This window comes from Harpia harpyja, chromosome 7 (assembly GCF_026419915.1).
Source record: "Harpia harpyja isolate bHarHar1 chromosome 7, bHarHar1 primary haplotype, whole genome shotgun sequence".
Classification (NCBI taxonomy): domain Eukaryota; kingdom Metazoa; phylum Chordata; class Aves; order Accipitriformes; family Accipitridae; genus Harpia; species Harpia harpyja.
The window spans coordinates 39,218,213-39,242,892 of record NC_068946.1 but is presented as its reverse complement, the minus strand read 5'-3'; the positions used below and the strand labels follow the sequence as shown (position 1 = coordinate 39,242,892).

The following is a 24,680-nucleotide window of genomic DNA, read 5'->3' as shown; positions in this document are numbered from 1 at the left end:
GTGCTGGCTGCAGGCAGTGGTGCCGGGGCAGCCAGGCTGCCCAGGGCTGTCACTCCCCGGGCATGGGCAGTGGCATAGGACTGGGGGGCACAGTGTCACCCCCCCTGGCACGGGTAGCGGCACAGGGCTGGGGTGCACAGCACCATCACCACGGGGGGGGGGGGAGGGTGTGCACAGGTGTGTGTGAGTGTGTGTGTGCATGGCTGGGCATGCGCTACACGTGTCCACCTACACCCATCCCTGTCTGCGTGCGCGGGGGTGTGTGCCTGTGGGTACCCCGTGGGTGTGCAGCTGGGGGACGTGTGTGTGTGAGTGTGTGTGTGAGCGGTGCCGGGTGTGCCCTGCCAGCGGGAGGGTGTGAGCGGCACCACGTGTGCCGTGCCAGTGTGCGTGTGTGAGCCATTGTGGGTGTGAGCGGTGCTGCATGTGCCATGATGGGGTGTGTGCGTGCAGGTGTGCCGTGCCAGCAGTGTGTGTGCGTGAGCAGGCGCGTAGCGCCATGCCATGGGTAACACTCTCTTCTCTTTTCCTTTGCAGAAGACCGGCCACTCGCGGCGCTTCGGGCGTTTCACGCATGGTGCGTTGAGTTACCAGGACCCGGCTCCCCCCGCCGCCCAAGTGCGCCGGGATGGGGTCCAGCCCCACCACTGTGCTGCGGGAGGGCAGCGAGCAGAGGCTGGGCAGGGCTGGGCTGCATCTCGCCAGCCCCGAATGGGGTCCCGGTCAGCCGGGGGTTCCCAGTGTCCCCCACGAGACTGGGCTGCTCCTGGCCCTGCAGCTCCGGTTCTTCAGGGGCTGCCAGCTGTTGTGGCCAGGCTGGGGACCCTGGTGCGGTTGGCAGTGCCCGGGGCAGCTGGCAGTGTGCCGGGCTGCGGAGGGGTGGCTTGGGGTTGAGGGGAGCTGCGTGGCCCCCCACCACACCATGGCAGTGCAGTGGAGGGGAGCGGTGGTGGGCAGGGGACACATCCCTTGCCGCAGGAGTCTGTTGCAGCAGCTTGCGAGGGCTCGGGCAGCGGCGGGGCGGAAAGTCTGTCCCTCTCTGGCTGCACGGCGTCAGCTTTCCTGGGATGGGACGTTAGGGTGGCACTGATCTGGCCTGGCTGCATCCTGTCTGTGGGGAGGCTCTCACTCATGCCCTGCCCTGAGCATTCCTGCTTTATCAACCGGGGCCGTGCTGTGGGGCATGGCCATATCATGCAGCACTTGCCACCAGTGGAGTAGGGGATGCACTTGTACATGCCAGAGAGAGGGTGCTTGCACATGGACTCATGTGTCCGTGTGCCCCAGCACCCCCAGGAACACCCAGCTGGGGCACGGGCTGAGGGGTCCAGCCCCAAGCTGCGGTGCCCTGCGGAGCACAGGGATGTGTGGATGCTACAATGGTGATGCCATCCTGCGGGGCAGCTCCAGCAGCTCTGGGGACAGGAGGTGGCTGTCCTGCCGGGCAGGATGTGGCCATGGCATGGGGAGGGGCTGGTGCCGTTCGGTGCGCAGGTGGGACAGTGTGTGCGTGAGGAGGGTCTGTGTGCAGCGCTGGAGCGGCGTGCAGTGAACATGGGTGTGGAGTGGAGATGTGGTAGGGAAGTCTGGGGGGTGCCAAACCTGTTTCTACACTCTGTGGGTGCTTGGCCCCTGCCATGGGGCTGGGCAGGGCATGGGGTGCTCCTCATGGGGTCCTGAGATGGGCAAACGCCCAGTCCTGGACCCATCCCTGGACTTGAATCCTGGCACAGGGTGCCAGGCTCTCTGAGCTGGCATGGCCCACGCAAGTGCTGCCCTGGCAGGTCCCTGCCCCATGGCAGCGCGGGGAGATGCTGGGGACAAGGTCCCTCCCCGCTGCCCCCCGCGTCTCTGCAGGCCGGGCAGATAACCGGGTGTTGATGTCTCTCTCTCTCTTGCTGCCCCTATGGAAGCGAAGTTTTCCGCTCCTGCAGGAAACAAAGCTACGGTAGGAAGACCTCTGCCCGATGCCAGCCCCATCCCCAGAGTGGGCCCTGTGCCCCAGCCTGCTACCCTGCCCCATCACCGCCACTGTCCCCCTCCCTGCGTCCCCGTCCCCTCGCCGCCTCTGCCAGCCGCATTCCCACTGCTGGCACCATCTCCCTTCCTCCCATCATCTAGCGCTGCTCCTGCCCGCTTTGCCTGCCCTCCCCTGCCTGCCCTTGCCCTGCTGGACTTTCCCACCTCTGCCTTTCCCTGCTGGCAGCTTGTCCCTACAGGTCACAGTCATGCCCCCTGCCCCGGCGCTGCCTCCTCCCGGAGCTGCCCGGGAACTGCTCTCCTGCCCCTGGAGCCGGTGGGTCTGCAAGGGGCAGCACCAGCCTGGCCTGCTGTCCCCGTGTCCCCTCACCCCCTGCTCTCCCCCCCCACCCCCCCAGACTCGGAGACGGGCGAGGATGAGCCCAGCGACCCCCAGGTGACGCAGCGCAGCGAGCTCCAGGATGAGACGGCCTTCAGCACCCCCACGGGTGAGCAGGGGGCACCCGGCTGGCACCGAGCCCCGGCACCGGCTGCTGGGCATGGCCCCCCCGCAAGGGCTCTGCTGGCCCAGCCTTGGGGGTCTCCACTGGGGGGGGAGCTGTGATCCGCCCGTGCAAAGGGGAGAGGGCTTGGGGCAGCAGGGTGCTGCTCAGGACACCCCGTGGTGGCTCAGCCCTCTCCGAGCAGGGTGCTGGGCTCATCCCCACAGGCACCCGGTGTCGGCTCACCCCTCTCCTTCCAGGTGGGTCCGACACCCTCGTGGACGCCTCCATGAACACGACGCCAACCTCGGTGCTGGCCCTGTCACAGGCGGAGGAGCGCTCCAGCTGGTCGGGCAGCCAGCAGACCGTGGTGGAGAAGGAGACGGATGCCAGCCTCCCCGCGCGGGGACCCTACCTCCGCCCTGCTGCCTGGCAGCAGCCGCAGGGAACCCCAAGGCAAGCAAACGCGCTGGCCCCGCGCGGCGCCGAGGTCCGGCACCTGGGCGTGGAGCCACTGGTGCGGGCATCACGGGCTAATCTGGTGGGCACAAGCTGGGGGTCGGAGGATAGCCTTTCGGTGGCCAGCGACCCGTACGGCAGCGCCTTCAGCCTGTACCGAGGACGGGCGCTCTCGCTCCACGTGTAAGTAGCTGGGGGAAGCGCATGGAGGGGACATCGCGCTGGGGCCATCTCCTTCCAACCCCCGCAGCCATCTCCTCCCCTCCGCCTGGGCTTTCTTTGCCTTCGTCATGCCCGGATGAGGAACGGGGGCTCTGAGCAGTAGGCAGCCTGTTCCTGGTGAGGAGGTGGGAGCAACCCGGGCCAGGGGGGACAGGCCTTTGTGTGAGGCGGGGGACATGGAGTGGGGTCCCTTCCTGCTGTGGCCAGTTTGGGGCTGGGGGTAACCCCTGTGCCACTGCACTAGCTGCAGCATCCCACCTGCAGGCTGTGCCATGGGTGTCCCCCCATCCCGCCCAGCCGTGGGGGCTCTGCACAGCCCAGGGTGTGGGGATGTGGGGGTGCGCGGCCGCCTGGGACACCCGCTGGCAAGGCTCTGCCACCCGTGGTCCCCACTGCACAGGGGTGGCAGCAGGGGCCAGGGACATGCTGCCTCCCCAGCACCAGCTGACACGCTCAGAGCCCCCCTCCCTCCCCACCGCCTTTGGTCTCCATCCTCGCAGGCCTGCTTCCTTAGACCTCCATCCCGCCCCTTTTTTTGTTCGACAGCTTCTTCTTCCACCAGAACCTCATCTCCACCTTATGATTTTTGCACCGTGATCGCCAAGTTCCCCCAGGGGCAATGGGGTGGGGGGATGCAGCCACAGCACCATGTGCATGGGGAGGGCTTGTAGCATCTGGGACCCCCTCCGCCTTGCGGAAGAGCTGGCCTGTGCCACGCTGCCCCGGCACACCAGGACACCCTGGCAAACTGGGGCACCCACCCAGCTCCCGGTCCTGTCTGCATGGCGGCCCTGGGGAGGGGACTCGCTGGGTATCCCAGCATCATGCCACTGTCCCACACGTGTATCCCTGGGCAAGGGGACACCCCTGTGTCACAGCACCCCAGGATTCTCACCCAACCCAGCCGGATTCACTCGCTGGGGCCACTTGAGGCTCCCCAGTCCCGGGGCTGCCCTGGCCGCCTGCCCCCCTTGCCGTGCCCCATCGGGCACCGTGGTGCGGGCTGGGAGCAGGGATGCAGCCAGGAGCTGAGGGTGGGCTCTGAACTGTGCTCCTCTGTCTCTCCCCTTGCAGCAGCATCCCCCAGGGGGGCTACCGGAGAGATGACCCCCACAGCGGCCCCGTCTCTCCGAAGCCTGGCGCCGAGGCCCCGAGGTCCCCCGCTGCCCTGCCGCTGACCGCCAAGCCACCCGTCCTCCGCTCGCCGTCTCCCCGTGCCGGCCCGTGCCTGCCGCCGCCCGCCGGCACCGCATCCCAACCTGTTGCCCGTGGCTCTGGCGTCCCCTCCTTCACGCCCGTGACCCCCCGCAAGAAGTCCTCGGTGCCAGCTGAGTACCAGGACACAGTCCCCGAGGAGTACGAGGAGAAGATCAAGAAGCCCAAGTCCTCGGGGTACTCGCAGGGCAGCACGCAAGAGTCCCGTCCCCAGACACCCATGAGCGACGCCTCCGGCCGCATCTCTGTCCGGGCATCCCCCAAGCTGGTGCGTGCTGGCTCCAAGATCTTTGAGAGGCTGCAGTACTTCGAGGAGCGGCGGAGAAGCCTGGAGCAGGCAGACAGCCCCTTCCCCACACACTCCTGCCTGCCCTTGCGCAAGACGCGCTCCTTCGACCAGCCCGGCTCCGGCTCGCGCCGTGCCAGCATGCTGGGCGGCTCGCGGGAGGACGTGCGGGAAGGTGGACGCTGGGAGCCGGGTGGCACGGCGGCATGCCGGCGTTTGGCTTTCCGGCAGAAAGCCGCATCATTTGACGAGCGGGGCAAGTTTGCCGGCCGCGTCTACGCCATCGAGCACAAGTTTGCGGAGGAGCTGACCCGCATCAAGCGGACGGTCTCCAAGCAGCAGCTGCGGCGCTCCCAGGAGCTGTGTAAAGCCGGGCTGCCCCCAGCACCCTCGCCCCCGGTGGCCAGCGAGCCTGCTGCCCCCCGTGCCCCCCGCACCCCCTCCTCACAGGGCGCCGGCGGGCGCAAGGCGCTGCCGCCAAAGACCTTCCCACCGGCGGAGAGCACGCACGTCATCCAGCACCTGGCACTTTCCAGCGTGGCGCTGGTGGGACCCGACGGGGAGCTGGAGTCAGGGGGGCAGCGTGGGAGGAAAGCCCCGGCGTGGGGCGGCGTGGTGGCCGGTCAGCCCACCGAGGTGGAGGATGTGGGCGCCAGGAAGAGTCTGCAGCAAGAAGGCACTGGGGAAGTGAAGAAGAAGGAGCAGTGGCCGTTAGCACAAGCCACCCCACAGGGTCGGGTGGCCCTTTCACAGGCAGGTCTCGCCGAAGGCAGCCCGTGCCCGGATGGGGGCCCTGCCGGTGGAGCCCGTGCCCCCGGGGCGGTAAGCGAAGCCCTGGCCGCCCGGCTGGCCGTGCCCCACGGGTTGTACCGGCGGCCGGAGGCACCTGCAGAGGTACGGTTCCTGCCCTGGGCGAAGCCGGGGATGGAGCAGGAGGCTCGCCTGGAGAGGAGCTCGGCAGGGCAGCACAGTGTGGGCAGGGAGGTGGAGAGAAGGCAGACGAAAGTGTCGGAGAAGAAAGAGAGTGGCCGGACGGCTCAAGAAGGCAGGAGCACACGGAGCAAGGGGAAGGGGCGCCGAGCCAGGCCCACCTCTCCGGAGCTAGGTAGGGGCATGGCTTTCTGCTTTCCCGCAGGCACAGAGTTGGCCCAGCCAGCCCCTGAGTTGGATGGGGGACCCCCAGCCTGCCCCTGGGAGGGGTGGGGAGCCCAGGCTGTGCCAGAGAGCACAGAGGTGGGGCAGGGGCACACGGTTCTGGAGGCTGGGGATGTTGGCACCAACCGGTGCCGTAAGACAGACCAGCCTGAGTACCAGTTTGGTGGGCCCTGAAGTCATGACACTTGCTGACGTCTCCGTCCCTCCTGCCTGGCACAGGAAGGACGCAGGGTGCTGACCTCTGGCACCCAGCCCTGGGCTGGTCCAGCCCCCCGGAGCACAGGGCACCCATTGCAACTTGTCCCAGCTGGACCGTGCTCGTGGCTCCAGGCAGGTTGTGCAGCTGAAGCATCCCCAGGGGATGCTGCAGTGGCTTGGCCGTGGGAGAGGTGTCCCTGCCCATACCAGCACACAGGGGTGAGACCAGACTGCACCTGGGCTGGGAGCTCCTTCCAGGCTCTGCTCTGGCCAGAACAGCGCCAGGCCCAGATGCCTGAGGCTCCTGGCACAGCCCCAGGACCTTTGCCCATGTGCTGGGGCCATGGGAGGGGAGGGAGCTGGGAGGCTGGTGCTGATGTGGTGGAGCAAAGCAGCCAGCATCCCGTGGGGGGCTGGGGGAAGCTCGGCGTGGAGGCTGTGGTGGGCTGTACAACCCTCCTCCTTCCACACCCTGCTGTTGCCTCATCCCTTATGCTGTATGGGGATGTACAGCAGGCTGTACGCTCCCTGCCCTGTGGCCCCCTGCCTCATCCCGCTGCAGGCACTGTGCCCTGGTGGCCCTTTCCTCCACTACACGGCCCGGGGACCCGCTAATGCCCCAGCGAGGATGTGAGGCATGTGGTGGCAGGGATGGGCAGAGGGTTGCAAGGCCCCTGCTCTGCCTGCATGCAGCCTGGTGCGGCACAGGACTCGCTTGTTCCTCCCCGCTGACAGCCACGGGGTCTGTCTCTCCCTGTCCAGAGTCCTCTGATGACTCCTATGTCTCAGCGGGTGAAGACCCACTGGAAGCCCCCATCTTTGAGATCCCCATCCAGGACATGGCGGTGGCCGTGGGGGCAGAGGTGCTGCTCAAGTGCATTGTCACAGCCAACCCCCAGCCAGAAGGTGAGTGATCGCAGGGCTGGGGGGTCGGGGGTGCGAGCGTGGTGGAGAGGCTCTCTGCATGTCCACGTCCCTCTCGCTGAGCCGTCCCTTGGGGCCACCTGAGCTGTGCGGAGTGGGACACGCAGCCCGGAGCTGGGTGTCTGAGGGAGGTGATGTGCCCACCCCGGGAGCACCCCTTTCACCCCGCCTCCTGCCAGGCAGGAGTGAAGTGCTCGGGCACTGCCTGCCAGGGCAGGGCGCAGGCAGGGTGTCTGCCCTTCCCCCGTGCTGGGCTGGGCTGTTGGGAGAGCAGGAGAAGGGCCGCTGAGCACTGCGCGGGCAGGGACGGGTGATGCTCTGGGCTGCCCTTGGGACAGTTTAGGTGGTTTCCCGGGAGCAGAGCCCCGGTGCCCGGCTCAGGGCCGATGGGCTCCGGGCATGCTGTAGGCAGGACGTGGGCAGGGGCGGCTGGGCAGCACGAGCCGGTACCAGGCGCCAGAGCCGGACAGAAGCGAAGCGGCATCGATTCCCTTCTCCAGCCTCCACTGGAGGGCAGGAGGATGCCAGGAATCAGGCAGCGGCCAGCCCCGCTCTTTCCCTCAGGGGCCGTGGGAACCCGGGGCTGCTCCCCGTGGCAAAGGGGTCCCCGGGCCAGGCAGGGGAGCGCCTGGCCTCACCGGGACCCTGCACGGACCCCCGGGGGAGCTTGGGCTCTCCTGCCCCACGAGTGACCCTCGCCTCTGCCGGCAGTGTCCTGGAGGAAGGACGGGGTCCCGCTGCGGAGCAGCACGACGCGGCCCATCAAGGTGGAGGGCGAGCGTCATACCCTGCTGGTCAGGAGCGCCCGGGTAGCCGACGCTGGCCTCTACACCGTCACCGCGGCCAACGAGGTGGGGGCGACCTGCTGCAGTGCCATCCTCAGCGTGCGGCCCGGTGAGTGCCGGCGGCGGGAGGCCGGCGGGGAGGGCGGGAGGGCCGGCGCCGCGGCAGGCTGGCTGCCAGCTCCGGCCGCTGCTGTCACTGGGAAGAAACCGGCTTCCTTACCCTACAAGGCTCTGTCTGAACCAAAGCAGCTGACGTGCTCGCGGCAAGCACGGAGGGATCCTGCCGGGGGGGGGAGCGGGGTGAGGCTGTGAGCATCCCCCGGCACCCAGCGAACAGCCCGGTGTCCGGCCTCCCCCACACCTGCCCTGCGCCCCGCTAGCCATGGGGATACCCCAGCCTGCCCTCCAACCCGCGAACCGTGGGGGTACCCCTGCCCTCCAGCCTCCTAGCCGTGGGGATACCACCGCCCCGCAAGCTCTTCGCTGTGGGGACACCCAGCCTGCCCACCAAGCTGCTAGCCGCGGGGTACCCAGCCTGCCCCCCGCCCCGCCGGCTGTGGGGATGCCCAGCCCGCCGCAGCCCCAAGGCGCTCCCCATCCCGAGAGCGTCCCTGGGCAGCGAGCAGCGGCTCAGAGCTGCCCTGGGGGCTGGAAGCACCCCAAAAACCCCCACCCGCTCCGCGGTGCAGCGGGGCCATGCACCCAGGGGCAGCGGGGGGCCGGGCAGGGCCAGCCGGGGGCACAGCGGCGGGGGGCCGGGCCGGGGCCCGGCAGCCCCCGGCCCCGCGGCGGGCCCTCCCCCGCTCTGCTGGCCCAGCCCCGGGGGCCGGCCGGCGCTGGGGCGGGGAGGGCTCAGCGGGCCGCCGGCTCTGCGGGCTGGAGGCGCGCCCGGCACCGCCGCACCGGCCCCGGCCCCGGCCCCGGCCCCGGCAGCGGCGGCTCGGCGGTGCGGCCCGGCCCGGCCCGGCCTGGCCTGGCGCGGCGGCTGCCGGGCCCGCGCCCCGCGGTAAGTTCGGGGAGCGGCGGAGGGATTCGGGAGGGCGGGCGGGGGGGGGGAGCCGGGGGTCGGGCCCCCCGCCGCAGCTCTCCGCCCTGGGGCTGCCCGCGGGCAGCGCGGGGGCGCGGGGGGGGGGGGCCGCAGCCCTCGCCCTGCACCGGGCAGCCCGCCCGCCTCCCCCCGGTAAGGGGAGGGGGGAGGGGGGGAGGGGGGAGGGCGCTCCGGCAGCCGGGCTGGAGGGGGGCCAGCACCCCCAGCGCGGCGGCCGGGCGCTGCCAGCACCCCGCGCCGCTCGCCGCTCCCCACCTCGCACCACTCACCCCCGGCCCCCGCACGCATCCCGCGCCCCGCGGGTCCCCCAGCCCGGCCGCGGGTGGGCTCCCCACGCAGGCGGGTCCGGCCCCCCGGGGAGCGGGCAGGCGGCCGGCCGGGCTGCTGGGGGAGCGCAGCTGCCAATGTCACCTTCAGCCCTCGGCGGCTCGGGGCAGGGGCAGCCATCCCGGGAATCCGGGCGGCTTAAGGATGGGAGCGCGGGCTGCTGCGTAAGAGCCACTTGAGCCCTGCTGTCGCCTTGCGGGATATCGCGTCCCCTTATCGTCCCGTGGAGTGCTTCTCACCCCCTCCCCCGGCGCGGCCCCGCACCCCTTCGCTGCTGGCTGCTGCCGAGCTGGGATGTGCCGTGGGACGGCTGTGCCCGGGCACCCCTGGGGTGCAGGGTGGCGGGGAGGGGTGTCCTGACCCGCCCGCCCGGCTCTGGCTGCTGCCAGCTCCTTATCCAGCCTCTCCTGTGCTAGCCCCCGCCGTGGAGCGGCATGGGAACTTGGCACCCCCCCTCGGCCAGGCCAGCCCCATCACCTCGGACGAGGAGTACCTGAGCCCCCTGGAAGAGTTCCCCGAGTCCGGCACCCCCCAGCACCGACCGGCCATGAAGCTGCAGCCTAGAGCCGAGCATGGGGCTGCCCGCGGCTCCCCGGAGAGCACCTTCAAGGCTGCACCCACCTTTGAGGTGAGCCGACAACCCCCCCCGGGACCTGGCAGAGGGGGAGCAGTGCCCTGTGACCACAGTCCTGTGGTCCCCATTGCCAGGAGGTGCCGGGTCAGGCTTTCCTACCCCCTGATCTGGGGTGCTCCTGGCACCTGGGCAGCCTCCACCCCACCAGCTCCCCTGGTTCTCCAGGGCTGCTGTTGTGAGGGGGGACGCATAGCCCTGGGTGCAGTCGTGGGCATGCATGGCCCTGGGTGCAGGTGGGCGCTCACTGCTCTCTGACCCCTGCTTCCCCAGGTGTCCCTGTCGGACCAGTCGGTGCTGGAGGGACAGGACGTCAGCATGAGTGTCCGCGTCCGTGGGGAGCCCAAGCCTATCATTTACTGGTGAGTCCCGGTGCTTGCTGGGTCACAGCTGGGCAGGGAAGGAGGGGACAGGCACGGTGAGCTCCCCGTTTGGGGATGGCCAGCTCGGATCTCTGGTCCTTAGCAGGATTGGGGGTGGAAGAGGGGGGTCCTTTGGGGACGGCCAAGCTGGACCTGCAGGGCCAGGCGTGACCATGCCGTTCTGCCCATGTCCCGAGCAGGCTGAGGAACAGGCAGCCAGTGAAGTATGGCCGTCGGCACCATGCAGAGGAGGCGGAGGGGGCGCGGGGGCTCTTCACGCTGCACATCCTGGCAGCGGAGCGCACAGACACCGGCTTCTACACCTGCAAGGCCGTCAACGAGTATGGCACCAAGCAGTGCGAGGCCAAGCTGGAGGTCAGAGGTAAAGCTCCCCGAGCGCGTCTCCCCCGGCCCTGAGGGGCCAGCTGTCTCCAGTACCCTGCATGAGCTGTGTGGGGAAGGGGCTGCTGAAGACACCCCCCTTGGTGGTGCTGCAGGAGAAGGCAACAAGCCAGCCTGCCCTTCCCTGCCGCAGCGCAGGCGGGCGCAAGCTGGGAGCAGGAAAGTGAAGCTGCGTGCCTGGGTCTGCCCGCAGAGGCTGGCCCTGCAGAAGGCAGGCTGCACTGCTGCCCCATCCAGATGTGCGGCCCCACAGCCCTGGGTCCCACCACCCAACTGTGCCAGGGCCCTCGATGGCCTGACCCAGAGCCTGCTGCTCCCCGCAGCCCAGCTTCACCCCACATTCCCCTGTCTCCCCATGTACCCACTGCTGGGGCCGGTTGCTGCCCCTGGCTGCGCAGGGAGGGCTTTTGCCCTTGGTGACCCTGCAGGGGACGTCCCCCCGCCCTGCCATGCCAACAGCTCCTTCCCTCCCCGTCCCAGGCAGCCTGCAAGCTGTGTGCCAGGCACAGGGCAGCTTGGAGAGGTACCCCCCTGCCCGTTTCCAGCAATAGCCCTTATGCATGGGACTGGGCTGTCCAGCCCCCATCCCTTGCCGTTCCTCCCCAGCCCTGCTGTGGTCCTCCTAGGACCCCAATATATGTGTGCAAATGGGGGAGGGGGGCTCAGGACTGATAGCCAGGCTCTGCCTGGCATCCCCCGAGGCCAGGGAAGAAGCCTGCGGGGACAAGTGATGCTGCCTCCCTCCTCTTGCCCTTTGCTGTGTGTGCCCTGCTCCCCCCCCAGCCCTCCCCGCTGACGGCTGCCTTAGCCCCCCGGGCTGCGCCCATCCCGCCCCGGCCTTGGCTGCACTGCTTGTACCCTGCCGGGACCCCGCTCCCAGCCTCCGGCAAAGCGCGGCGGCACTGGGGTGGGAGTGGGAGCCAGCCCCGTGCCCCACGGCCAGCAGGAGCTGGGCTGCGGGGGTGACAGCCCAAGCCCCGGCCCCTCTCAGGGGGCTCGGTGGGTGGCTCCGTGCCTTGGTGCGCACTCGCACCCTTCGTGCCGGCGCTGGCGTGTGCGTGCGTGCGTGCCGGCCCTGTTGCTGCTGCACTAACCCTTCCGCTTGCTGACTGCGGTTTTTGTCTGTACGCAGGGGGAGTACGATAAGGGGGTGCATCTCTCAGAGCCGCGGCCGCGGGGCTCTTAGTTGGACACCTCTTAGGCAGTGGACCTCACCTTGTGTTATTACCTTCTGCTCCATCCGCCGCCTCGTCCTGGATGCACCGCGGGGACGCGCGGGCCCTCGACTGCGGGCAGGGGCTCGCCGGATGGCCGGGGGAGGCGTAACCGAGGCGGGGTGGGGGGAGCGGCAGGGGAGCATCAGGCACCCCCTCAGCCAGGCCAGGGCGGCCGTATGATGCTGTCTTGTCTCTTGCTCCGTCCGTCTGTCCCTGTCTGCGTGTCCTGCCGCTCCTCTCCTTGCTGCCCAGGGAAGGGGAGCAGGGAGCTGAGCCCACGGTCGCCGCCGTGCTGGCCGGGGCTGTAGGGAAGGGGCTGCGGCATGGTGGCAGCTCTGCAACGGTCACCTTGGAGCACGGGGGACAGGAGACCCCCGGCACCCCTGCGGGGGAGCACCCTGCCCCAGCCGCAGCGGGGAGGGAGAGCATCTGCCCCTTTGGCCCGCAGGCAGCCGCCCGGGTGCCGGCCTGGTCACCTTGAGATGTCCCTCGCAGCCCCAGGGCTCGGGGTCCGCCCAGAGCACCCCCCAGCTCCGGGTCTCTTCTCCCCGGGGAGGGGGCTTGGCGGGGGGGCGGGCTGCGAGGCCGTGACCCTTTTTTTTGTAGCTCTAATAAAATCTGTTTGGTAAAGCGCTGTGTGGTGTGTTCCTGGCACGGACACCTCCCCTCACCCCCGGCCCCCTCCCTGGCTCAGCTCCGCTTTCCACATCTCGCCCCCCCCTTCCCACCCTTCCCCGCTGCACTCCCTGCCCGCCGCACTCCCTGCCCGCCGCGCCGGGCCCCCTCCCCGCATGGCCCCCCCCTGCCCCGCACGTTCCCCCCCCCCCCGCCAGCTCCATCCCTGCCACCTCTCATGGTTGCTTTTCAGTTGCTGAGACGCGTCTCTCTTTCTTTCTCTCTCTCCCCCCTTCCCGGGCAGCTCGCCCCGAGTGCCAGTCCCTGGCCATCGTGGTTCCCCTGCAGGACGTGGTGGTCGGGGCGGGGGAGCTGGCACTCTTTGAGTGCCTGGTGGCTGGCCCGCCAGACATGGACGTGGACTGGCTGTCCCGGGGCCGGCTGCTCCAGCCCGCCCTGCTCAAATGCAAGATGCATTTTGACGGGCGCAAGTGCAAGCTGCTGCTCACCTCCGTGCATGAGGACGACAGCGGGATCTACACCTGCAAGCTCAGCACCGCCAAAGGTAAGCGGCGGTCACGCAGCTCCCCGGGGGGGTGGTAATCTCTCGGGGCTTGGCCCTAGGGGGGTGCTGGGGGGTGGACAGCCCCCCCTGTCCCTGGGTTCGGGGCTCTGGTCCCCCTGGGATGTAGCTGTGAGTGCTGGAGGTGGGGGCCAGGGGGCCAGGGAGTGGTTGCTGCCCCAGGAGCTGGGGAGCTTTCCCCAGCTGGGAAAACTGGTGGGCATCAGTCCTCGGGCTCCAGCACCCTGAGCCCTGCAGCCCTGTCTCACCCCACTCGGCTCCTCTGCCGGCATGCATGCAGCTCCCAGAAATGTGGGGAGATGCATTCGCACTGTGGCTGCACTGGCTGGATGCAGCCCTGGAGCAGAGCTGTGCCTGTTCCCTGGCTCCAGAGCCTCTGGGCACCCGGCTCCGGTACCCACCTGTCCCTGCTGGCCTGGGAGGTGGCGGGGGCAATGGGCAGGTTGGTCAGGGCCGCCCACCCTCTCCCACCGAGCCATCACTGGTGGCATCTGAGGAAGAGCAACAGGACCCGGCCTCTGTCCCATGGCTCTGACACCCCCCTGTGCCTGTGCATGCTGCACACAGCCTCTGTCCCCCGCAGTGGGGCAGGGACAAGGGTCCCTTTCGAATTCCCCAGCCCGCCTGGGCAGCCCCTCTGCAGTAACCCGGGCTGCGGTGGGTGCAGGGGGCAGCGGCATTCCCGGCACCCTGTGGCTGGTGCCTGTGCATCCCTCCATGGAGGAGGCTGTACGCCTGCAGGGATTTGAGGGCAGCAGCAGTTTTGGGTGCAGGTAGGTGAAGCTGTGCCTGAGCATGGTGTCAATCCCTGCGCGGGATGGGTGACGACACCATCATTGCAAAGCGGTCTCTGCTGCAAACCCCCTCATCTGGAGCATCCAGCCTGTGCCTGTCCCCATGCTGCCCCTGGGTGCTGCATGTGCTGGCGCTGCCTGCTTCAGCATCGCCTCCCCGTCCCCAAGGGGCTAGGCCAGCTGTGACCCCCGGCCCTATGGGAAGGAGAGAGCATCCTCCTGCCCCACCGCTGCTGGCATCTGTACTGCTGTGAGGGGAGGAAAGAGGCACCCCGCTGCCAGCAGAGTACCAGCCCTGGGCATAGGGACCTCGCACACACTTGTACCCCCCCTGCCCCATGCAGGGACAGAGCTTGGTACCCAGCACACCCGGGCTCAGCCCCCACCAGGTGTGGGGTACGCTCGGCTACAACCATGTTGGCTGCTGGGGCTGCAGGTGGGGGGGGGTCGCAGGCTGCCTCCTGCCCTGCACACAGGTGTGCTGCGTGGGGCCCACTCCTACCTCCTCTCCTTGCAGATGAGCTGACCTGCAGTGCCCGGCTGACGGTGCAGCCCTCTGTGCAGCCACTCTTCACCCGCAAGCTGGAGGACGTGGACGTGGTGGAAGGGCGGACGGCGCGTTTTGACTGCATGATCAGTGGGACTCCCCCCCCGGTGGTCACCTGGACCCATTTTGGTAACCCCCAAGCCCGGAGAGCTTGCCCAAGGCCCTGCAGGGAAACCTCTCCCCATCCCCTTGGGGGCTGCATGCAAGGGCTCGTGCCCGGCTGGGGCTGGGAGGGGTGCTGATACTGATGCTGATGCTGGTGTGTGTCTCCATGCAGGCCAGCCGGTGCAGGAGGGGGAGAACGTGCGGATTCAGCGGGATGGTGGGCTGCACTCGCTGGTCATCGTGCACGTGGGCAGCGAGGATGAGGGGCAGTATGTGGTGACAGCCAGGAATGCTCACGGCCACGTGGAATGCTCTGCCGAGCTCTACGTGGAGGAGCCGCGGCCATCTGCTGGCTCCCAGATGTAAGAGCCAGGGGTCTCTGGGGTTTGCATCCCCCCTGCTTGCTTCCCCCTGGGATCTGGGGGACAACGGGTTTGTGCAAAGCCTGGGGTCAGGGATGGGCCGGGGGCACTGTATTCCCGCTGCGAGTGTGCGTGGGCTCTTGCAGCTCCAAGCTGGAGAAGATGCCATCCATCCCGGAGGAGCCAGAGCAGGCAGAGACGGAGGCAGAGTGCTTCACCATGCCTGATTTCCTGAAGCCGCTGCACAACCTGGACGTGGTGGAGTCGAAGGAGGCCGTGCTGGAGTGCCAGGTGGCCGGGCTGCCCTACCCCTCCATCACCTGGTTCCACAACGGCTCCCGCATCGACAGCACAGATGACCGCAAGATGATGCAGTGTAGGGCTCCCTGCCGCCCTCCTCGCCCCCTTGGGGTCCCTCCACCTGGGGCAGAGGAAGGGGGGACACCCCGGGAGGAAGCATCACCCCCCAGACCTTCATGCCCCATGAGGCAGGGAGGGGAGCCCTGCGCGGCTTGGCTGTCGGTGTCTTACCTGTGTGTCCCTGTTCACCCCCCAGATAAGGATGTCCATCGCCTGGTGTTCACGGCCGTCAGCCATGCACACGCTGGCGTCTATAAAAGTGTCATCGCCAACAAAGTGGGGAAGGCCACGTGCTACGCGCACCTCTACGTCACTGGTAAGCAGCAGTGGGCACCACCGGGGATGTGTGGCCACTCGCTGCCACCCTGCTGGGCTGTGGCGTGGGGCTGGGGGTCGGTGGCCCTGTGTAGCGAGGTCCTACGTTGATAGGATCACAGGGCAGTTCAGGTTGGAGGGGAGCTCAGGTCTCTAATCCAACCTAAAAGCGGGGTCAGCTGTGCAGTCCTCACCTTGCGGGGTCAGGACCCATCCCTGGACTCCCAGATCCCATGTGGGACTTGCTGGCAGCACCAGCCCCGCAGGGGTTGCCAGGCTGAGCCCCCTCCGGAGAACCAGTGAGGGTTGCTGGCCCCATCCATCCCCTGCAGCCCGCGTCTCCCGGGGTGTGAGGCAGATGTCCTGAGGAGCTGTGGCAGAGGCCATGCTCACACCCCTCCCCTCCTCCCCACACAGACGTGGTGCCGACCCCCCCGGATGGGCCCCCCACCGTGGCCTCGGTGACCGGCAGAGCCATCACGTTGACCTGGAACAAGCCCAGGTGGCTGGACACCGCCATAGGTGAGGGGGCTGGGGCTGGGCAGGGGGTGGGCAATGCCGTGATGGGGCACAGGGGCCAGCCCGATGCCGGGGGCTCTGCACCGACCCTCTCCCCCTGCAGACCCCAACTCGGTGACCTACGTGGTGCAAATGCAAGTGCTGGGCACAACGCAGTGGCTGGTGCTGGTGGCCGGCGTGCGGGACACCACCTACACGGTGCATGGGCTGACCAAGGGTGCCCAGTACCTCTTCCGCGTCATCACCGCCACCCCCAAGACCAACAGCAAGCCCTGCCCACCTGTGGGGCCCGTGCAGCTCCTGGACCGGGGTGAGAGGGGCAGCGGGGAGGGGACGGGTGGCTGGGGTGGAGGGGTCTCTGTCCTCTGTGGGGTGGTGAGCTGCCCAGGGCTGGGCGACGTGGGGTCCGGAGGTGGTAGTGATGATGCGTGTGGCAGGTCCCTACCTGGAAGAGGCCCCGGTCATCCTGGACAAGCCAGATGTGGTGTACGTGGTGGAGGGTCAGCCAGCCTCCATCACCATCACCATCAACCACGTGGAGGCCACCGTCACCTGGAAGAGGTAGGACATGGCGCCGCGCCTGTTGCCTGCCCCATGCCCAGCATCGCCCCACAGGGTGCACAAAGAGGGGCTCCTGCACCAGCTCCCCGTGCAGCCCGTGGTGGGTGGTGGGTGGGGGTCCTTCCTTGGGGCTGAGCTGGGCATGCTCCCAAGGTTGATGTCCAGGGCTGTGCAGAGCTGCATGCGGGGGGAGCTTTTTTTTGGGGGGGGTGCTGTCTGCGGGGTGCTAAGGGTTGGGAGCCAGTCAGGAGGCAGAGCTAGCAATGGGGTGCAAGCTGTTTGCGGGGGCTGTGGGGTGGGAGCCGGGGCCAGGGCTGTCTGTGGGTCAGGAGGTGGCCATGGGGCTGTGAGGTCGGAGCTGTCGATGGGGCAGTGGGTCTGGGGCTGCCTGTGGGGCCGTGATGTGGCAGCTGGTGTTCCCGCAGGGGCGGGCAGGTGCTGGGGGAGCAGGAAGGCACGTGCGAGGTGGTGATGCCGGACGACGACCAGCACTGCCTGCGGCTGCTGCATGTGGGCCGGGGGGCGGTGGGGCCGCTGGCCTGCGAGGTGAGCAACCGCCATGGCACTGCCCGCTGCACCCTCCGCCTCCGCCTTGCAGGTAGGTGCGCCCGCGCCGGGGGGCCGTGCCCCTCTGCTGAGGGGTGGCATGGCCCTGTGGTGCTCCAAGCCCGTGTGCCATGGGGGGGGGGGCATTGCCCCGCAGGGTGGCACTGCTCCACGGTGCTCATGTGCCATGGGGGCACTGTCCCATAGCATGGCACTGCTCCTCAGTGCTCCATACTTGTATGCCATAGGGATGCTGCTCTATAGGGTGGCAATGCCCCACGGGGCTGAAAAGCCATGAACCATGCGTTGATAGTGCTGCCTGGTGTCCTATACCCATATCTGACTTGGGTAAAAGTGTCCCATGTGCCCCATGACCATGTGCATGGGGTGGCACTGCCCCACGGTGTCCCTCAGCCATGTGCCATGAGTGGCACTGCTGCAGGGTGTCCCGTATCTGTGTATAATGGGGTGGCACTGCTCCACAGTGCCCTATGGCCAAGAGCCATGGGACACACCTCCACAATGCCCCCCAGAGGTGTCATGGGTGGCACTGCCCTACAGTACCCCATATGCATGTGTAACGAGGAGATGCGAACCCACAGTGCCCCGTGCCCGTGTGCCATGAGTGGCACTGCCCCATGGTGCTCCACACCAATGGGTGACTGCCCCACGGTGCTGCAGGCACATGCCATTGGTGGCCTGCCCCGTAGTGTCCCGCTCCCGTGTCCGTTGGGGTGGCACTGCCCCATGGCACTCCATGCCCCTATACCATGGGCTGGCACTTCCTCACAGTGCCCCACAGCTGTACACCCCATGCCAGTGGCAGGGGTTGGCACTGCCCCATGGTGCCCCATGCCCCATCTCTTGGCAGAGGCACCACGCTTTGAGTCCATCATGGAGGACATCGATGCCCAGGAAGGGGAGACGCCACGCTTCGCCGTGGTGGTGGAAGGGAAACCGCTGCCAGACATCATGTGGTACAAGGTGGGCTGGGACCCTCCACCCCCTTCCTGACCCACAGCCCCCCCAGACCCACAGCCTCACCTGGGTTGCTGTGTTGGGGCTTTGGGGTTGTGTTCACCCCCGATGATGCGGGATGCGCCCCATGCCCCATCCACGGGGAATGGGTGGCAGGAGCTGTTCAGGGATGGGACGGCACCCCCTGACGCCCCTGCCACCCCCAGGATGGGGAGCTGCTGGAGGAGAGCAGCCACCTGAGCTTCGTATATGAGGACAACGAGTGCTCGCTGGTGGTGCTGGGCGCCGCCAAGCCCGACAGCGGCGTCTACACCTGCACGGCCAAGAACCTGGCCGGGGAGGTCTCCTGCAAGGCGGAGCTGGTGGTGCGGGCAGGTACGGCCGGCCGGCCCCCCGGCCCCGGGGGACAGAGCCCGGGTGCCCGGCTTGCCCCCCGCCAGCGCCTTTCCTTCCCCTAGCCCAGCCCGCTGCCGATGCCGCCATGGAGGAGGATGCGCTGCACAAGGCGCGACGCCTGACCGACTACTATGACGTGCACGAGGAGATTGGGAGGTATGGGGCCGCCGGCACGGTGGGCAGTGGGGCACCCTGGGCACCACAGGGACAGGGGTGCTGGAGCCAGGCTGCACCCTGGGGCTCTGTCCCTCGGGACTGAGCTCCATGGTACGCCAGATCCTGATGTGCTGGGGCTGCTCTCAGCCATCGTTGGATGCCCTGGTGCTGGCTCAGGGTGGGGAGCCGGGGCAAAGCCAGGCCTGAGCTCTCTCCATGGATGGTCCTGGAAGGCTCCTGGGGCTGCGGGCAGCTCCCTGCAGAGCAGACACCTGCCCCAGCTGCTCAGGGAAGGGGAGGTCTCCTGCTCCCCCACCTTCTTAGCCCCCCTCGCCCCCATTGCTGCATTGCAGGGGGGCTTTCTCCTACCTGCGGAGGGTGACGGAGAAGAGCAGCCGGCTGGACTTTGCCGCCAAGTTCGTCCCCGGGAGGACCAAGGCCAAGCAGTCGGCACGGCGGGAGCTGCACATCCTCTCGCAGCTGGACCACGAGCGCATCGTCTTCTTCCACGACGCCTTCGAGAAGAAGAACGCCGTCATCATGGTCATGGAGCTGTATCCTCCGGGTGCTGATCTGGGAGCGCGTGGCATGGGGGATGAGGGGAGGCTTTTGGGGGGGGTTGAGGGGGCAGAGCAGGTGCGGACGAGCTGTGTGCCCAGGAAGGTGCAGGACACATCAGGGCATGGAGTTTCTGTGCTCCTTGACTGGGGCCCAGCTGTGCCGAGGAAGAGCTGCTGGACAGGATGGCGAGGAAGCCCTCGGTGTGCGAATCTGAGGTGGGTGAACCCTGGGGGGGCAAAGTGATGGGGGAGGGAGGGAGTCTGGGGACATCGGGGTCTGTCCCAGCCCAGGGACGTGCAACACTCATTGTATCAGGCTAAAAAGGGGACTACAGCCCACACCCTCCTCTGCACAGGGCCAGCGTGGGGCTGACCCATGCTCAGGGTGCCCACCCTCCCTCTGCTCTCTCGCAGGTCCGGTCCTACATGCGGCAGGTCCTGGAGGGGATCTGCTACCTGCACCAGCACAGCATCCTGCACCTGGACATCAAAGTGAGTGGGGGGCTTTCTGGCCCCCTCCCTCCTGCTGTGCTGCTGCGGGGGGCTCGGTCCTGCTGACGGGGACATCCCTTCCCTGGGGGGAGCCCCTGCCTCCTGCCAAGCTCCCCTCCGCCCCGCACTGTCTTGTAGCCAGAAAACCTCCTGATGGCAGATTCGAGCAGCGAGCAGGTCCGGATCTGCGACTTCGGCAATGCACAGGAGCTGACGCCCGAGGAGCCGCAGTACTGCAAGTATGGCACCCCTGAGTTCGTGGGCCCTGAGATCGTCAACCAGAGCCCCGTCTCCAGCGTCACCGACATCTGGTAAGGGTGGCCCCGGGGTGGATGGTGGGCTCCCCGCTATGCTGGGAGAGACTGGGCGCCTCGGAGGCTCCTGCTGTGCAGTAACCACAGTCTCCTCTCCGCAGGCCTGTGGGGGTCATCGCCTACCTCTGGTAAGTGCCCCGGTGGGCCCCCACAGGAGGGACACCCTTCCCACCCCCTTACCACTTGCAGTGCTGGGGCTGTGGCCATGCACATTGCTCCTTGCAGACTCAGCCTCCTCCCCAGCTGCTCTTGCCTCTACCCTCCCCATGGCACTGGGGCTGGGGTCCAGGGTCTTGTTCTTGGTCCCCTGTATTTGCCATGCTGTTCCCCATGTCCCCACGGCCCGATGACAATGTCTCTTCCTCGCCAGCCTGACGGGGATCTCCCCCTTCGTGGGCGAGAATGACAAGACAACGCTGATGAACATCCGCAACTACAACGTGGCCTTTGAGGAGAGGATGTTCCAGGGGCTCACCCGGGAGGCCAAGGGCTTCGTCATCAAAGTGCTGGTCAATGACAGGCTGTGAGTGCTGTGGGGTCCCCGGCCCCTGTGCTGCTGGTGTGAGCCACGTGGTCAAGGGAGGGTGGGGACCCCCATGCATCAGGGTGCCCGAGGGCAGGCTGGCTGCACAGCCCTGCTGGGGTGCAGCACGGGCAGCCAGACCCTCCTGCCTTTCCCCTGGCTGGCCAAAGCCCCCCAGCCCGGGCGGTTCTCACCCAGTGGTGTCGGTTCACAGGAGACCCAATGCGGAGCAGACCCTGGAGCATCCCTGGTTCAAGGTGAGCCTCAGCAGGGACCCAGTGCCCGGCGGCAGCGGGGTTCCGCTGAGCCTGCTGTAGGCTCTGTGGGACACCGCTGTCCCCTCGCCCCACAGACGCTGGCCAAGGGGAAGGTCATCAGCACCGACCACCTAAAGCTCTTCCTCTCCCGTCGGAAATGGCAGGTGAAGGCAGGAGCTGGGGAGGGAGGGGGGCAGGCAGGGCTGTGTGCTGGGCAGGATGGGGTGATGTGCACTGGGCAGGACGATGCCATGCCACCCATCCGGGCCTGATCCAGCCCTCTCCGCCGGCTGCAGCGCTCGCAGATCAGCTACAAGTGCAACATGGTGCTGCGGCCGATCCCGGAGCTGCTGGAGGACACGTCCAACCACCTCTCCATCGCCGTGCCCCGGCACCTCAAGGAGTCACCGGCGCTGTCATCCTCCTCGGACTCGGATGACCTGGACGAGCTGCCCTTCATCCCCATGCCGCACCAGGTGGAGTTCTCTGGCTCCCGCATGTCGCTCAATGAGATCCCCACAGACGACGAGGCCATGGGGCCATCCGAGGGGCCGCGGCTGGAGGGGGTCACGTCAGGGGATGTCTCCGCCATGGAGTGGCAGAGCCAGGGCACAGGGAAGCCCGGGGTGGCCTTGGGGAAGCGGCCGAGGGGCGCCGGGCCACGGCGGCCGTGCGCAGAGGTGGAGGCACCCGGCTCCTCTGACGAAGAAGCCCCCGAAGCCCAGAAGCGGCCGGAATACCCCCGCAAAGCCATGAGGAAGGGCTCCAGCCTGGAGTCCCCGGGAAGCGCCCGGCGGGGAGAGCTGAAGAGGGGTGGTTCAGCCGACAGCGCCCTGCTGCTCCACCAGCCTCCGGGGACCGAGGAGGGGGCCGAGGCGGGACGGGACCCCCGCCGGGCCCTGGCCAAGGCGGCCTCCATGGAGCTGCCGCGGCGGAAGGGGACCTGGGGGGAGGACGATCATGCCCAGCGCCTGGAGCTGATGCGCCAGCGGCTGCTGCGGGGCAGCTCCGGGGACGGCAAGGTCAGCGGTCTGCGGGGTCCCCTCCTGGAGACCCTGGGGGTCGGCCCAGACAAGAAGGTCCCGCGGCCGACCCGGTTGGAGCCGCCGGCGGTGCCACGGCTTGTGCGGGCAGCCTCCAGCGAGGCCACCTCGCCGCGCCTCCTCCCTGCTGAGCATCAGCTGCAGAAGAGCAGCTCCTTCAGCCACGGGGACGCCGAGCCTGTCGTCCGGCACCGCCGCTCCGGCGCACCCCTGGAGATCCCGGTGGCCCGCCTGGAGGCCCAGCGGCTCAAAGAGTCCCCATCACTCTCAGCCCTCTCTGATGCCCGGCCCCCGGTGCCGCCAGACGCCCCTGGCCCGCCGACACCCCCCGTGGTAGAGGTTGCCGTCCCCCGGGCTCCCGCTGCCAAGGTTGCCTTGGGGAGGAGGCGCGTCCCTGAGGAGCGCAGCCAGCCCGGGGCCAGCACGGCCACCACCACCATGGGGAAGAAGCCCATGGCCAGGGGGCAGGAGGAGAAGATGCCCACCAAGGCCACTGGAGCCAGTGGGGAGGGGGCTGCCAGGACGGGAGCACCTGCCCCACCGCAGCCCCCAGTCCCCGGTGCCCAAGCCCCCAAAATGTCTTCCTACGCTAAGGTCATGCAAGCCATGGGAGCTGCGCAAGGTGGGGAGCCAGCTACCGAGGAACCCCCCCAGCCCCTGCCGGCCACCCCCACCGAGCCCCGCACGCCAGCACCAGCACCAGCATTGAGGAGGGAGGCGAAGCCCACCGGCTCCTCCAGTTCCCTGCTCATCCAGGACATCGACTCGGAGGAGGTCTTCGAGGCCAAGTTCAAGCGGGGCCGGGAGTCGTCGCTCAGCCGAGGGCTGAAGCTCCTCACCCGCTCTCGCTCCGAGGACCGGCACCTGGCCAGCCTCCCGGCCCCCGACGAGGGCATCTACCGTCCAACGCCAGCCGGTGTGCCCCTGGAGCTGCGCAGGGACCGTCCCACCGGGCTGGCAGCCAAGTCCAAGTCAGTGCAGGACCTGCACGAGGTGGAGAAGGACCGGGGCTTTCTCCGGAGGATGTCCGTGCTCCTCAAGCGGACCCCGCCTGCCGAGAGGAAGAAGAGCAGGGGGGAAGATGGGGGCAGCGAGACCCCATCCAGCAGGCGCCGCTTCTCCTGGAGCCTGGCCCTGGGTGGCTCCAAGGAGCGGAGGGACTCAGAGAGCCTCAAGTCGGAGCCGGGGGGCGGCGGGGAGAGCGAGTCGCCAGTGGTGGCCGTGCGGAGGAAGATCAGTGCCACGGTGGAGCGGGTCTCCGCACGGCTGCGCAGCCTGTCGGACGAGCGGCCGGAGGGTGAGGGGCCCGGGGAGCTCCGCCGTGCCAGCTCCGAGGGGGAGAGCCTGCAGCCGGGCCCCCCCCCGGCACCCGCGCCCTCCTCCGAGTCCCTGCGCTCGGAGGGCAGCACCCGCTCCTCTGCCTCCGCCAAAGGTGAGCGACGAGGGGGGGTCCCACTGGCACCCCGTGGCCCAAACACCCTGGGCGTGGCAGGCATGGCCATCCCAGCTTGGCCCTGCTCTCAGTCACCTTGGGTGCCCGCAGGTGGGGGTGAGAGCCAGAAGCGGTCCCGCTGGGAGCGCTGGGGGCTCTCACGGGGCAAGAAGGAGAAGATGGCCTCGCAGCCCAGCATTCCCTCCAGCCTGCTGCGGGAGGAGGGACCCGCCACTGGCCGGCCACATGCACCCAGTGAGTCGGGTAGGTGCAGCCCCCGGGATGGGATGGTGGGTGTGCATCACTGCCCCAGCCTGACCCCACCTCTGCTTTCCAGATTTCCCCCCTGTTTTCCACATCAAGCTGAAGGACCAGGTGCTGCTGGAGGGCGAGGCGCTGACCCTCTGCTGCCTGCCTGCCGGCAGCCCGACCCCCAGGATCCTCTGGATGAAAGGTGGGGGGCTGCCTGCGCTGCCTTGGTGAGTGGGCGCTGGGGGAACACCGTAGCATCCCTCTCCTCTGCTCCCCCCTGCAGACAAGAGGTCCCTGCAGCCAGACAGCGCACTGAACGTCATCTCCTGCAAGGATGGCCGGCAGATGCTCACAATCACCAAGGTCTCCAGGAAGGACGCGGGGCTGTATGAATGTGCAGCCGCCAACACCCTGGGCACGGCCATCAGCTCCTGCACACTGGCTGTGGCACGTAAGGAGGCGGGAGGGGGACGTCGGGGGACAGAGGTGCTGCCCCGCGGGGAGAGAGCACGTGCCAGGCACAGAGCCCGGGGCTGGGGACCGGTCGGAGCAGGTTACTTGAGCCCTGCTCTCCACATCTACAAGAGACTGGGACTTTTGAGAGGGGACAGGCTAGTTTTGCATGGGCACTTCCAGCATCTCTGAGCCCACGTGTTGCGCTGCCCTCACGCCGCAGCAGCTCTGCCCTGTCCCTGACTGGTCACCCAGCCCACGCTGCCTGTCCTTCGCAGGGCTCCCCGGGCGGCCGGGCACCCCAGAGATCCCCCAGAAGTACAAGAACACGGTGCTGGTGCTGTGGAAGCCCGCGGAGAGCAAAGCCCCCTGCACCTACACACTGGAGCACAGGCTGGAGGGTATGTGGGGCTGCCTCCCATCCCCCGGGGGCCGCAGCTGGAAAGATGGGCTCACACGGGGACACCAATCCAGGACAAAAGTGCCCAATGTCCTTGCTGTCCCCTGGGGCTTGGTGGGGTCCTGGGTCAGGGTTAGGGGACAGGGGGCTGCCCTCCGTCTGCCCTGGCCTCACCTTGCTCCCGCGCTGGCAGGGGAGCACGAGTGGAAGATCGTCAGCACTGGCATCGCCGACTGCTACTTCAACGTCACGGAGCTGCCCCCCGGGAGCGCCGCCAAGTTTCGGGTGGCCTGTGTCAACAAGGCCGGGCAGGGGCCCTACAGCAACCCCTCGGGGAAGGTGCACCTTGAGGCAGCAGGTGAGCAAGCCCTGTCCCGCGGGGATGGGGCAGCTGTGGGGCTGAGGCCTCTGGGATGCTCTGGGG

General features: G+C 68.3%; 1 protein-coding gene across 7 annotated transcripts in view; it reads left to right on the top strand.

Moving 5' to 3' along the window:
• The window catches only part of SPEG (striated muscle enriched protein kinase), a 40,213-nt gene that overhangs the window by 11,479 nt on the left and 4,054 nt on the right, over positions 1-24,680 (top strand). The window contains exons 2-37 of one of the 7 annotated variants that reach the window (XM_052792384.1): positions 538-577; positions 1,919-1,948; positions 2,379-2,468; positions 2,723-2,918; positions 4,218-5,749; positions 6,760-6,903; positions 7,633-7,815; positions 9,498-9,709; positions 9,986-10,074; positions 10,275-10,456; positions 12,613-12,873; positions 14,203-14,361; positions 14,510-14,699; positions 14,846-15,075; positions 15,256-15,375; positions 15,792-15,896; positions 15,997-16,203; positions 16,331-16,454; positions 16,880-17,052; positions 17,872-17,984; positions 18,185-18,353; positions 18,437-18,530; positions 18,884-19,084; positions 19,246-19,306; positions 19,505-19,582; positions 19,721-19,893; positions 19,998-20,024; positions 20,267-20,419; positions 20,634-20,676; positions 20,772-20,840; positions 20,973-23,151; positions 23,263-23,415; positions 23,489-23,605; positions 23,687-23,854; positions 24,135-24,257; positions 24,450-24,614. In XM_052792384.1, coding sequence (XP_052648344.1) covers positions 538-577; positions 1,919-1,948; positions 2,379-2,468; positions 2,723-2,918; positions 4,218-5,749; positions 6,760-6,903; positions 7,633-7,815; positions 9,498-9,709; positions 9,986-10,074; positions 10,275-10,456; positions 12,613-12,873; positions 14,203-14,361; positions 14,510-14,699; positions 14,846-15,075; positions 15,256-15,375; positions 15,792-15,896; positions 15,997-16,203; positions 16,331-16,454; positions 16,880-17,052; positions 17,872-17,984; positions 18,185-18,353; positions 18,437-18,530; positions 18,884-19,084; positions 19,246-19,306; positions 19,505-19,582; positions 19,721-19,893; positions 19,998-20,024; positions 20,267-20,419; positions 20,634-20,676; positions 20,772-20,840; positions 20,973-23,151; positions 23,263-23,415; positions 23,489-23,605; positions 23,687-23,854; positions 24,135-24,257; positions 24,450-24,614 — 8,353 coding nt within the window. Of the gene's footprint in view, positions 1-536; positions 578-1,913; positions 1,949-2,378; positions 2,469-2,722; positions 3,105-4,217; positions 5,750-6,759; positions 6,904-7,632; positions 7,816-9,497; positions 9,710-9,985; positions 10,075-10,274; positions 10,457-12,612; positions 12,874-14,202; positions 14,362-14,509; positions 14,700-14,845; positions 15,076-15,255; positions 15,376-15,791; positions 15,897-15,996; positions 16,204-16,330; positions 16,455-16,879; positions 17,053-17,871; positions 17,985-18,184; positions 18,354-18,436; positions 18,531-18,883; positions 19,085-19,245; positions 19,307-19,504; positions 19,583-19,720; positions 19,894-19,997; positions 20,025-20,266; positions 20,420-20,633; positions 20,677-20,771; positions 20,841-20,972; positions 23,152-23,262; positions 23,416-23,488; positions 23,606-23,686; positions 23,855-24,134; positions 24,258-24,449; positions 24,615-24,680 lie in introns of those variants that run through there. The other 6 variants (XM_052792385.1, XM_052792386.1, XM_052792383.1 and 3 more) reach the window with 6 other exon arrangements.